The 13810-nt window shown below is 34.4% G+C and overlaps 1 protein-coding gene across 4 annotated transcripts in view; it reads right to left on the bottom strand.

Annotated features, from left to right (window-relative positions):
• USP9X (ubiquitin specific peptidase 9 X-linked) overlaps window positions 1-13810 on the bottom strand; it is a 111229-nt gene that overhangs the window by 15534 nt on the left and 81885 nt on the right. For all 4 annotated transcript variants that reach the window (XM_090265231.1, XM_090265229.1, XM_090265230.1 and 1 more), the window contains exons 28-34: window positions 13053-13199; window positions 12350-12496; window positions 11486-11708; window positions 9045-9265; window positions 6574-6764; window positions 3371-3544; window positions 889-1030 (exon numbers count right to left, since the gene is read on the bottom strand). In XM_090265231.1, coding sequence (XP_090121357.1) covers window positions 889-1030; window positions 3371-3544; window positions 6574-6764; window positions 9045-9265; window positions 11486-11708; window positions 12350-12496; window positions 13053-13199 — 1245 coding nt within the window. The remainder of the gene's footprint in view (window positions 1-888; window positions 1031-3370; window positions 3545-6573; window positions 6765-9044; window positions 9266-11485; window positions 11709-12349; window positions 12497-13052; window positions 13200-13810) is intronic.

Below are 13810 nucleotides of genomic sequence, written 5' to 3' on the forward strand. Positions count from 1 at the left end.
CCTAGCCATTATTAATTGATATTTACTGTTACTCTAATGAAGGTGTAGTTTTCTGCGAGCGAACAAAAGAAATGCAATAATAGCAGCTAATATTGATTGGGTAATTAGGTACAAGTAATATGCTAGGTGCTACCCAAGTACTGTAATAACATATTCAATTCTCACACCCTCTCAGGCACAGATACTACTGCATCTTAAGGATGAAGGTTAGGAGCAGAAGAGAGATTAAGTCTCAACCTCTAGACTTTAACACCTCTCTAAGTGGTGTGTAAGGTCACAAAAACACAGGTGAGATTGAGGTGAGAAGGCTTGGAAGCCCAGAAAGCCAGAGATTTACTGTATGTATGTATATACATACGTGAATTCTATCTTCCAAAAAGATGTTACGTGGCCACTGATAAAAACTAACTAGGTGAATCTAAAATCTGATCCAAGTGGTTTGAAACACAAGTGGCAGAAGAAATCTTATGTGGCTAATTAAAGTAATTAACAGTTTTAGCAAACTTCTTGGTCTTGACAATTAACTCCGGACACGAGAGAAGAAATGATAGGTTCTACAACTCTATACCTTCAAGGATTTCAATAGCAGTTTGGTTGAGTAAGATGAAAAATGTCTGTATAACTCAGATGAGAGAATGTGATATTAAGCTATCAACTTCTAAAACAATTCACCCTTATCTTACTTACCGTTTTTCCTAGCCCTCTGAGATTGCTTTCTCTCAATTTTGTTTTCCTGAAAATCAGTTAACATCTCAACTACCCCTCTGCTACCACTCTAACAAAGCAGGATAGGTAATAAAAAGAAGGTGAATTTTGAGGACAAACAAAAACTTTCAAATCCATTAAATGTAATCATAATTACTATAAACAAAACCAAATAATTCATACCTTTTTATTACATTTTTCACAATGATATGCATTTGCACCTTCTAATAAATCTCCTTTGACATACTGTTCCAAAGAATCAAGAAGATTTTGGTGATTTCTGATGTCTACATTCAAAGTCGTAAAAGATTCTTCACACTCGTATCTAAAGATATTATTTAAGAAATGATCAAAAAGGATTTATCCCTTAAATCTTCTAAACATTTAGTTATGGACATCTGCAATATTTATAACACAACATGAAACCCTTAAGTCATAGAATGTTACCAATAAATGAGTTACCATTTATTGGTCAATTATCCTGTGCTGAGCACTACATTAGGTTGTTTACACATTACATGTACTAGGTTCTTTGACTTCATGACAAACCTGCTAGAGAAATATCATCATCTTCACTACAGAAATGAGGGAAATAGGATGCAGAAAGGTTAATTTGGTCAAGATTACTAGGTGAAATGGTGTTTTGAAGTCAAGTCTGTCTAGCTTCACAGCTTATGTTCTGTAGTCTACCATGCTGCTTCCACTGTCATCTGTTTAGAAACCAATTCATGCCAAAGCATTTCTTAATGGGCTGAATTTTAAAAAAGTTCCTCCTTTCATTTAATGGAAACCTTACTAAAGCACATGTTTGAACATACAAATGAATAGGGGATAAGCAATCTGAGTAGGAGCCAGAATTCCATCATGTGGCAATTTTCTACTGAAGGAATTTTCAGATTTGTGATGAGACATTCATAAATTCATAACAAAAGATGTGGAGAACATATTATTGATCATCACATTCACTCATTCAACAAATATATTGAGAGTGCCTTCCACGTGAAAAGCACTGTAGGATAGTCAATGTTTAAGACAGTTCCTCATATTTAGGGCTTCTCAATTTTGTTAGGAAAAAAATACAGGTACATAAATAAAAGCATTTATAAGTCACATGAATGGAACACGAAGTAGCTATTAAGTAAACTGCTACTATTATCAGGGAGTAGTCCATAGAAGAAAAAAAAAGTAGATCTATGACTCCAGTTAAAAAGCAGGACATTCTAAGTTGAGAAGTCAGCAAAACTTTTCTGTGAAAGGACAGATAGTAAATATTACAAGCTCCTTATTGGCTGTGAGGTATCTGTGGCAATTGCTCAACTCTGCGGTTCTATTGAAAGCAGCCAGCCAAACAATAGGTAAAGGAGTTGGCATGGTCCAATAAAACTTTATAAGAACAGATGCAGGGCTGGGTTTGACCCAGGGTCCACAATTTGTTAACCCCTGTTCTAGATAAATGATGGACTAAAACAAGAGATGGAACTCTTTTTATGTAAACTTCTGCCATGTAACAAGAGCAACACTACTTTAGTTGTGGAGCAGGTATTTGAACTTTTAAGGATCTTAGCTAAGATCATGCTCTCTGGACAATTTTACTGAGCTAAAAAAAACCCAGTTAATTTCCAAATAAATTTGAAAACTGTCTAAAACAAACCAAGAAGGACTAACAAGAACAGATAGATGACCAAAGAGGTTGCTATTTTGTTAACAATTAAAAACAAAAAGTAGAAATGACAATTTTATTTTCTAATATAAGATGTCTTTCAAAAGGACCAAAATATGTCCAGGTTACGCAAACAATTATATACCCTTGATACGAATGAATGGTTTGACCTAATGGAAATTTCTCATTCATATAGAATTACTCTCTCTTAATCATTTACCTATGTTAAAAAATGAAGCACCCCTCACCAACCATACACATACACAACCCATAATTATATATAATACTATTTTGACTTGTAGAAAATACTATCTTACTGTGATATTTTGGCAAAAACAATTTCAAACCAACATTAATTTGATAATATACAAGAAAAACTCCAAAGCAAAACTTTCATTTAACAGGCATAAACATTATCAGTAATGAACTATTTTCAGTAAGAGCTCTAATCAACTTCCCTTTTAAGTAAAAAAAAACAAACAAAAAAAATATAAAACAATTTGTTTGCCTAACTCTTGCTATGCTTTGTGTGAAAAACATACCTTAAGGATAACAACCATAATCAATGTTATTTTAAGGGAAGGGTCTAGTCAAGGAACATGTATGAATGACTCATGGACATGGACAACGGGGAGGGATATGATTGCGGGAGAAGGGGTGGGTTGGGTGCAATGGGGGAAAAATGGAACAACTGTAATTGAAAAATTAAAAAATAAAAGAAAAAAATCAATGTTATTTTAAAAGTCAATCATTTCATTTATATAGGAAATAGTGCTTCATGTCTGTTATCTTCTAAAGTTATTGTATAAAATAGTAAGAAATTAGAGTAAAAGGAACAAATTATTTGACAACAAAGTCCCAAAGTACTGAGGTATATATTTCATCCAGATCAGGTATTTAGCAATCAGTGGCACACTCCACTTTTATACATAACAATTAGTAAAAATTTTATTTTTTTCAGCAATAAACGGTAAAACATACTTTAAATATGTAATTAGCACTTACCTATGTGGACAGCCTTGACAAATCTTCTGATCAGCAAAGGAACCTCCTAAAACTTTACTTAGCATAGCAGGATGTCCTAAGGCTTTCAAAGCTTCATCTAAACTATCCACTAATGAATTAAAAAATTCTAAAGCATCATGTTGTTCACGTAGATTAACAGGCTCACCCCAAAGCCTAAGAAATGAATAGAATAAAATATGTAATGTGTGACACTCCCAGAACAATACATACAATATATTTTTCAGGGAGAAAAAAAGCAGCACAACCAAAAATGACAGCATATAAACTGAGATTTTATTCCTCAACTATGTGAGGAAGTAGAAAGAAATAAATGCTCTTTATATATAGAGTGCAGTAGGGAAGTGAGGCTCATATTAAGCAGTAATCCAGTAGCAAAAATTACCATGAAACTACTGGTATGGCTGATGGATAGTAGGGGTTACAAATATAGTACAAAGATTATAGCTATTTACTCTTAAATGGACTTTTCGAAACAAAAAGAGAAAGGCTTGACTTGTTTTAGAGTTAATCTTTTTTGAGTAATCTGAAGACTTAAGTTAGGCAAATCAATCAGGAGAACAAACCATCAATTGTATGTATCACAAAATGAGAACTGAGATTGCTAAAACAGAGGCACTACTGAAAACTATCAATTACATCTAATTTCATGTTTATAGACTCATACATATAGATAATATAAGTGAATTTGCTCTAAGTGAGAGATATGTTAAATGTATTTTAAATATGCTAGTGGAACTAATTGTCTTTTGATAAATTATTTTTTAACACTTTTTCTATGTAGTGAATAAAAATCTCATTCCAATTATACTTTAGAGTCCACTATTAATTACAAAAGGGAGAAGGTACCTTTGTAATAAAGATCTGTTAAGACACCAAGAGATCAAAGCTAGTATCACCAACAATCAGATAAACTGGTAACATGTGTCTCCCAATGCAATTAGAAGCATAACATCATTTACATAGTTTTCTTGCTAAAAAAACATTTAACTTAAATCTAATCATGAGGAAATAATCGCAAAAATAAAAAAAGTGAGGGAACATTCTGCAAGACAACTGGCCTAGACGCTTCAAAAATTTCAGTACCACAAGGTCATGACAACTTAGGGTGATTATTTTTAAAATGACTGAAGAGGTCAAAAAGTTTCTGTGATTCCTTCCAGGATACCAAACTGGAATTGGAAAAAAAAAAAAAGGCATAAAAACATTTTGGGGAAACCGGAATACACACTGATGCATTCAGACATTATTAAATCAATATTAAATTTCAAGGTTGTGATAACTATTATATACAATAGGTAAATGTCCTTATTCTTGGAGGACACATGCATGTATATTAAATGTCATGTTTGCAAACTACTATCAACCGGTTTAGAAAAATCCAAACAAAAACCACAACCCAAGTATACACATAAGCAAATAGGGAAAATGTTAACAAGTGGTCAATCTGGGTAGAGAATATAACACAAGGGTGATTATTATAGTACTACTTTACCTTTTCTATTGGTTTGAAAATTTTCAAGCTAAAAATTTTGGGGGTGGGAAATGTATAAAAAGTGTATTACATGTCTAAAGTGTGGATAATCTACAAGTCTTATGACTGAGATGGGAGAAGCTAGGGGAAGAAAGAGAACCAGAACAGTCAAGAGAGGAAGTTGAGGGGTGTGTGCTAGGTGATGGGAGTGAAAGAGCAAAAGCAGAGCTGGGAGAAAGGGTGGTGCATGAAAGCCAACAGTAGGGGGCCCATTTAAGAGAGTAAGAGGAATTTTATGTGATGAGTCATAGGGAGGTCATTGTACTATGAAGAAGTGGTTTCAAAAGAAACCTTAGTATCCTTGTATCCTTGCAGGGAAAAGTGATGTTGTTGTGATTGAAGCAGGAGAGGTGGACCAGAATAGCAGCGGACTGGGAGATACCTTGAAGGGATTCTAAGGAGTTTTATTTAAAAAAACCACTGTTATGAAGGATTATAGCCTTTTTCATAGATAGTAAGGTGTTACATGGTTGTATTGTGGTATGCACAGTGCATGACACAGAATAGGCAATGATTTAAAAAAAAAACAAATTTAAGGGCAAGTTTCCCTTTATAGATCTATACTACCTAATAAATGAAAGAATGACAAAATTAAAAGATTAGCCCTGGCTGATGTGGCTCAGTGGAAGAGTGCTGGTCTGTGAACCAAAAGGCTGCTGGTTTGATTCCAGGTCAGGGCACATGCCTGGGTTGCGGGCCAGGTCCCTTGTTGGGGGTATGCGAGAGGTAACCAGTCTATGTATTTCTCACACATGGATGTTTCTCTCCCTCTCTTCCCCTCTGAAAATAAATAAATAAAATCTAAAAAACAAATAAACAAACTCCTCCTCAATCTGATCAAGCCTCTAGATCTCACTGCCCATTTATAGGAAATATGGGAAACTGAGGAAAACAAACCATTAAAATACCACAGGGATCCTATCAATAAAATCCAGATAGTGGGAAAACTTACAGGGTAAACTACTGTATTTTTTCTTCAACAAATAATTGCAAGGGTGAACAAAAATTAGGAGATTTAAGAATCTTAGCAAAATTTTGGTATATGGGCTTAATTTGGATCCTGATTTCAAAAAATATAGAGTAAAAAATAATTATGAGATAACTGGGTGAATTCGAACACTGACAAGGGTATTATGGAATTTTTAAAAGACAGGACAATAGTATCAGGGCTGTATTTTTAAAAAGACATTTGAGATACATACTGAAATATTTATGAGTGAAACTATGTGTTTGAGATTTGCTTCAAAACAATCTGGAAAGAAGTACATAGATGGAAATATACATTAAACATGATTGGCCAATGAGTTTACAACTGTTGAAATTAGGGTAATGCATGCCTAAGGGTTCATATTATTTTCCCTACTTCTATAAATATGAAAAGTTTCCAAAACAAAAAGATAAAATTATTAACATCTTACAAGGCTATAGAATGCTGCCTCTCCTTACTATGACATTTTCTACCACCTCCTTTGATGACAATATGCAAAAAAACCTAAGAAGTAAAGTTTGAACAGTACTATTGCTTAAACATTGAACATAAATATGCCTTCTGACATAAATTTTAGAAGTTTATGTATTTATAAAATGCAGTGTATTGAGATGTTCACAAAGGTTTAAGCATTATCCCTATTTCTATCCATTCATAGTTTACCTGAACTGTTTCCAAAATCCTCTGGGCACATAGTACTGTAGTCGAGAAGCAGCTAAATGACCAAAAATGACCTGGAGGTGTCTTAGAACACCAATATTGTACTCTTTCCTATCTTCTGTTTTACTTAATGCTGGTTTGTCTTCAAATTGTTGAGGATATCCAAATACATCATCTCTGGGATCAACATTGCTCTAGAAACAAACAAAAAAATCATCAATGTATACTTTAAAGTATAGTAAAATATGTTGAGACAAATCCCAGTTAGTGAACAAATGGCCTGTATGTTTAATTCTTATTTTCAACACACTTAACTTTTAATTTGTAAATTTTAATTTATAGTAATAGTAAATTAAAGAGTTGTTCTAAAGGAATAACCCTGACTATGTATCCGAGAGGTAGATAACATCATACAACATAGTGATCAAGTTAGACTGAACTAGACACAAATGCAGGCTTTGCATTTATAAGCTAGGTAACTGTGCAAGTAAGTTGCTTCATCTTCCTAAACTTCAGTTTCCTCATAAGTAAATGGGGACAATACATTCTTCATGTAGCTGTTGTGAGGATTATATGAGATAACTTTTGTCAAGGAAACTGGATCCTTGTACATAATTGGTGAGAATGTAAAATGGTATAGCCATTGGGAAAAAGAATTCCTTAAAAAATTAAAAATAGAATCATCACATGATCCAGCAATTCCACTTCTGGGTATACAACCAAAAGAATGAAGAAAGGTCTTAAAAAGATATTTGTACATTTATGTTCATAGCATTATTCACAATAGCCAAAAGGTGAAACAACCCAAGTGTCCATTGATACAAACAAAGTGGGCCCTGTCCAGTGTGGATCAGTTGGTAGGAGTGTCATCCCAAAACCAAAGGGTTGCAGGTTTTAATTCCTGGTCAGGGGCATATGCTTAGGTTGCAGATTCGATCCCTGGTCTGGGCTATGTTTCTCTCTCTAAAAGCAATGGGAAAACACAATACCACCACAAAAAGTGTCCTCAGGTAAGGGCAAAAAAAAAAAAAAAAAAAGGAAAGAAAGAAAATGTGGTATTATCTATACAATGGGATATTATTAAGCCTTAAAAGGGAAGGAAACTGACACATGCTATATAAGTGAAATAAGCCAGTCACAAAAAGACAAATATGATGATTCCAATTATCTTAGGTAACTAGAATAGTCAAATTCAAAGAGAGAAAGAGACTAGTGGTTACAGAATTGTGTCGGAGACCTTTAATATAGAAATAAACAGTATTTAGTCCCTGATCATGAGAAGTTTAGTCTAGGGAAATAAATAAGCACATAGACAAAAACACAAAACAAAAACCAAAAAACCCCACAGTGTAGTGCGCTGCCAAGCTAACATGAAGCAGAGGGTACACCTTATTTGAAGAGAACAAAGGTGGGACACCCTATTTGAAAGTGTATCATATTTTGCCTGCCTCGTTTACTTGTTACCAGTACAATTAGGATCTCTGATTGTGCTTAACTCAACATTCCAGAATGTGATAGGCTATAGAACTAGAATCTGAATTTCAATTTTTACTCAGCACAGTGGTTCTTAAGCAGGTATGGGTGTAAGCATCACCTATGAACGTTACTTAAAAGGTAAAGATGCTCAGATCCCACTCATTGGATGATGTGGTTCAGTAGGTCTGGGGAAGAGGTGAGGCAAGTTTATGTTTCAGAAACCCTGTTAAGTGATAAATTACCCTAGAGCAAATAGACTGAAGACAGGGAACAAGAAAAGAACCATTTAACATATTTACTGCAATTAGAACATACTCTGGCTTCTCTCTTCAGTTCTCAAACACTATGAACAGGAAAAGGTAAAATAAAAGGAAATACAGGGTAGATACAAACATGACCAATGACTTAAGTTTTGCCATATTTTTTTAAAGAACCATTTCATAGTCATGTCAACTAATCTGCCATTATAACCCAACTTTCCTATAGTTTTATTGTGCATTGAGTACTCAGGAGGCAGCCTAAATTTTGTTACAAGACCATGTAACATTTAAAATAGAGAGAAATTTGTTGCATAAGCAAGAAGAGCTTTAATCTGGGAAAAATGTAGAAGTATCCTAAAGTGAGCATGGATAGTAAAACGAATAGCATACAACTTGGCATAAATTTATGGAGGTAAATAATAAAAATATCAAGCAGAAAAGTAAAAATAAAATTGGAACTATTAAAAAGTAAGATCCTTATTATATAAACTCCAGATTATATTAAATACTTTAAACAAAAAATTTGAGTACATTAATGGTTGCTTTAAGGAAATATAAAACTACCACAAAAATTAACTATAAAGTCTGGTAGACAGTCCATGCCAGGAGATTCTGGCTTTATTATCAAATATATATTTGTCAATAGGGCCAATGAAAGTACAACACTCAATGAGAGAGAACAGCATCTGGTATCAGAACTTCAAACAGAGAAAACATAAAACGCTAAATAAAATTTACCTCATTGTCCTGCTTCTCATCCCCAGACATATCATCATCTACATCACTACCTGTGCCTTCAATGGCAAGAATACCGTTCCTGATGGAGGGAATCATGTAGAGTTGCTGAATCACAGAATTCATGTAACAAGTAGCACCAGCATTTTTCAGCCCCACAAATCCTTTTGGAGGGCGGGGTCCAACAGGTGGCAGATATTCCCATTCAGTAAGTGCTTCACATGCTGAAAGAAGATAAAAAAGATTATTATAGTATGAATAAAACCATTTTGTACACCTTTACTTCTATTAAGCCAATAATAGAAGTAACATTAGCAACAATCCCACCACTCTTACAGCCACCTACAGCCATGCTTCAAGTTTGCATTTTACCTTAAACAAACCTAAGATACACAGCAGCATGTTATTACTATACAGATTTTTACCCTATCTGTGAACCCATGTTTTATCTAATGTTACTTCTAATGGCAGTCTCAATAGTTGCAAGATTATACAATGCCAATTCCTACACACTAACTTTACTGTCAGCTTTATAGTTTAGTCATTATGAGTTTTCTGCTTTTGTATGTTTTTAACAGTACCTTTAAAACTCATTCTGGCATAAAATGTTATATAAATACATCAACATATTACAGCTTTCATACGAACACCCCCTTCGTTCACAACCCGGTTTTGACGCTTACCAACTCTTTCACCTTCTTCAGGTAAGTCTGTTTCCTTTCTAATAAATGTAGTAATAAGAGTAGACTTGCTTTGCCTACAACCGCAATGTTATTTTGAGGAGCAAATGACATAGTGAATTTGAAAGTTCTGTAAGAATTGCAAATCAGCATACATCTCCCCCTCCACCTAATACAAACCTGGGAATAACATAAATATCATTGTCTATGGGACTGGTAAAATAAATTATAATATACTTAACTGAAATAGGTAAATATTCATGTGTTTGATAGGGAACAATCACAGAAATATTAAGGGGAAAACAAAATTCTGAAGAATATTGTTGTGTACCATATGTCAATCTGTTGGAGAAAAAAAACTAAACAAAGAAAATTTTGTGTGTGGATTTTGCATACACAGAGATGCTAGGAGGACAGACACAAACTGACCACAATGGTGACTGGGAGACTGGACTGTGAAGGAAACATACTTTTTAGTATACACTTTTCTTTGGTATTTTGAAATTTTTACCATGCAGAGAAATAAGTGACCTTTCTCTTTCTGCCACTTTGGAGCATGTGGAGGTGGGCTGGGACTAGGGCTTCAAAAATGGCCACTATGTCTGAAAGGCTGTGGTCCAAAGCTGTTTTTTGCTGGCTATGAGAGGAGGGAGCATATAGCTTTTCTTCTTAAAATTGGAGGTGTCTATGCCGGAGATGAAAGTGACTTTTACTTGGGGGTAAGAGATATGCTCATATGTACAAAGGAAAAAATAAGGTTGACTCCTGGAGGCAAACTGAACAAAACCAGAAGAATCTGGGAAAAAGTAACTCATGCTCATGTGGCATAGTTTGTGCCAAATTCCAAAGCAACTTTCCTGTTAAATTCATTAGACGCTAAACCCACATGATGCTGTATCCCTTGAGGGTTTAAACTTATTAAAAACTAAATAAAGTGAGGATCTGTGTTTTAAAAAACAAACAAAAATGAAAAACATCTCTTGTAACTTATAAAAACCAACAACAAAAAATAACCAAAAAATGCTCCGCCTCACTATACATAGCTTTGGTAGAATAGTTAAAAGTCTAACTTTTAATGAAAGAAGTCAAGTTTCATCAGAATTTCCTAAAATGTTATTTAAAATGTCCTTAAAAATCTACTATAATCAATTATATTCTTAAACTTTGTAGATAGTGGTTTTCTCTTAAAAAGACAGCTTCTGTTGTATTTTTTTCCCCCGGTCATTTTATATTGCCCTCATCTGCTTTTGCGCTTCAGTCCCATATCTATAAGATCTGGAGTCTATAGTCTATTTCATAGGTTTCATGTGAGCATTAAATAATGACACAAAGTGCATAGAAATGTTATCTTCTCACATTCTAATCCTTAAAACCAGATTTTCTTAGAGCTCATATGAAAATAACATTCAAGAGCTTCCAAGTGAGGGCCTGAAAGGTTTGCAATGCGTGAAATTTGAGTTTTAAGTTCTAACTCTGGCCTTTGACTACTAATTATTCTGGAGTCTGGGTTTTATTCCAGATTTGATTGAGATAAAACTTACTTTGCTAAATAGCTACACCACTTTTAAGGAAGACATTTAATAAACTTTTGAAAACTTTTACATCGAGTCTCTTTGCCTTTAATAGTCTTAAATTACACATCCATTTACTAAAAATGTGAAACTAAACTGGTTGCTGAAAAAAAGCAGCATGACTTGAAGATGTTTACTAGAAGAATGGGAAAACAGATCTATCTGTTATGACATTATATTTTAAAATACTTACTAGTTATTGCTGTGCCGATGTAATACATTTCAGTCAAAGAATCTACTATTTGTTTGAGATTCCTCACACAGCCAACAGCTAATGCTACAAGTAACTCAAACCCAGCATTAATGGTAGCTGGTGAACTACAGACTGGAATAGCCTGTTCAGCTGGCAGTTCTCCATTTCTCATATACTGCAGGTAAACATTGGATGCAGGGAAGATGAAATCATCAATTAATTCCTATGAGAGTTGAAAAAGGAATTATGTATTAGCAATGATATAGTATACATATCATTATATATTTTTTAATTATATATTTGTTTATATATTATATTCAAAGTTATAAAGGTATGTACAAATATGTGGTATATAGTTATATGTGTATATATGTTTTTAAGGAAAGAAATGTCTCTTCTAACCTGAGAAGGAAATAACATTCTATTACTTGTGAGAACTTAAGATCTCATTACATCTCAGAAAACTCACTTGGATTTTCTAATAAAAAGATTCCACTTTAAAACACTATGCACTTCAATTAACAACCATACCCAAACTCAGGTTAAATATTTTTTTTAAGAATCAAGAGTGAGCTGACTGTAGCACTTAACAAAATTTACATTTTAAGTAAGTCTATTCCTTTAATCACATGCAAACCAAACCTCATTTTGAATAAAAATAAAATTCACTGAAATGATTCTTTTTTCTTTCAATTACCACATACTATTGGTAGAAGAAACTCATTAAAGAAATGATAAACAAGATGCAGTTTTACAACATAGAAGTTTGTCTCATTTTAGTCTGATGAAGTAAAAAAAATTGATTTTCTAAATAGAAAAATAGTTCTTTATAAAATGAATAATAATACTGAAATTTAAACTTACTTTAATGAGATTAGCACCTCCCTTTTCACAACCAATATGATACTTTTTCTCAGGAGTTTGAAAGGCCAGTAACTCTTTTGTTACTCCAAGGTGGCCTTCTAAGATTGTTTCTTCAACACCTGTTTCACCTGTCCTCTTAACATCATCCTGCCAAAGAAAAAATACCAAATGCCAAACTTATGAAAGGGAGGTAAGTAAGAAAAGGAGTTATACACAAAAGAGGGCTGGACAGACATGAAGAAAGTCCCCCAAACCTTTCCATTCTAAGCAATTTCTCTTCAGAACTTTCTAGAAGTAGGCTTTACAAACTACTGAAAGCGAACAGCTACGAATCTCTTCAGAAATAAATTCCCATACAATAAGTATCAGGTCTTAAGACCAAGAACTAAATTAAGTGCTAGCATATCAGACTCATCAAGAATACCTTAAAAGATGAAAAATTTCAGAAGGCCCAAAATTCTAAATAAAATGAAAGAAGCTAAAAATCAGTATTCTAAGTCTCAAGAAAAACAAAACACTTTATAGAACTAGTAATGCATTCACTCTGTGAGTCATGAGTTACTAATATCCATCAATGCAGAGTATTCTTTGGTCCTTTTTATTACTTTGGTGTTTTTCATTTAACCAAAATGCTCAAAACTATAACTAATAATAAACTATGCAATTTATTAATATAGTAAACATTTTATTAAATGCAACTTACCCTAATTCTTTTAAGCCAATCAATTTCATTATTGAGAAGAACTTCAGCATTGGGTATATTAATATTACTATTGTAAGCGTAATTAAGAAGGTGCCTTAAAAGAGTGAAGTAGTCGCCTGAATGTTTAGCTCTCTCTCTGGCGGTGCTCTGAAAGAGTGAAGTAGAATACTACAAATTTACATGTCCATGCTCAGAATCCAATTTAAAAAACTCAAAGTTAACTAGAGTAGACGATTAAAGTAGTATGGGTCGTCGTCGGCAGCCGTCCGTCTCGAGAGACGATGGTGTAGCTTCTTCAGAGTCTATCTGCACCGCCAAGAATGGCTGTGCAGTCCGACTCGGGAGTGACATGGTATCTGTCTCCTCCCGTGTTGAATCGACATCTTGCGATGACGCTGAAGCTACAGAGCCTGGGCAGGGTAATATGGAGGGTCTGCTGTTGCCCATGCAGCAGACCCCCCCTCTCTTCGCAGCTGAAGGGTCCAAGGGAAAGACGGAGTCGATACAGCTTGGGTTCAGGTGCGCCGCAGGAGTTGCCGGTGTTGACTACAACGTCAAACCGCCTTAGGGACTCCGGCTCCGGATTTTCTGTCGGGGTTTACTCCCTTAGCCTTTGCCCTGAAGAGGTATGCCGCAAGGCAGCGGAGGTTTTTTGGAGTCAGAGTTTTCCTTCTCTGATGTACCCTGACTGGAAGATCGAACCAGCGACACTTAGCTCGCAGGCCGACGCTCAATCCACTGAGCTAAACCAGCCAGGG

Source organism: Furipterus horrens, unplaced genomic scaffold (genome assembly GCF_987537825.1).
Source record: "Furipterus horrens unplaced genomic scaffold, mFurHor1.1.pri manual_scaffold_17, whole genome shotgun sequence".
NCBI classification, from domain to species: domain Eukaryota; kingdom Metazoa; phylum Chordata; class Mammalia; order Chiroptera; family Furipteridae; genus Furipterus; species Furipterus horrens.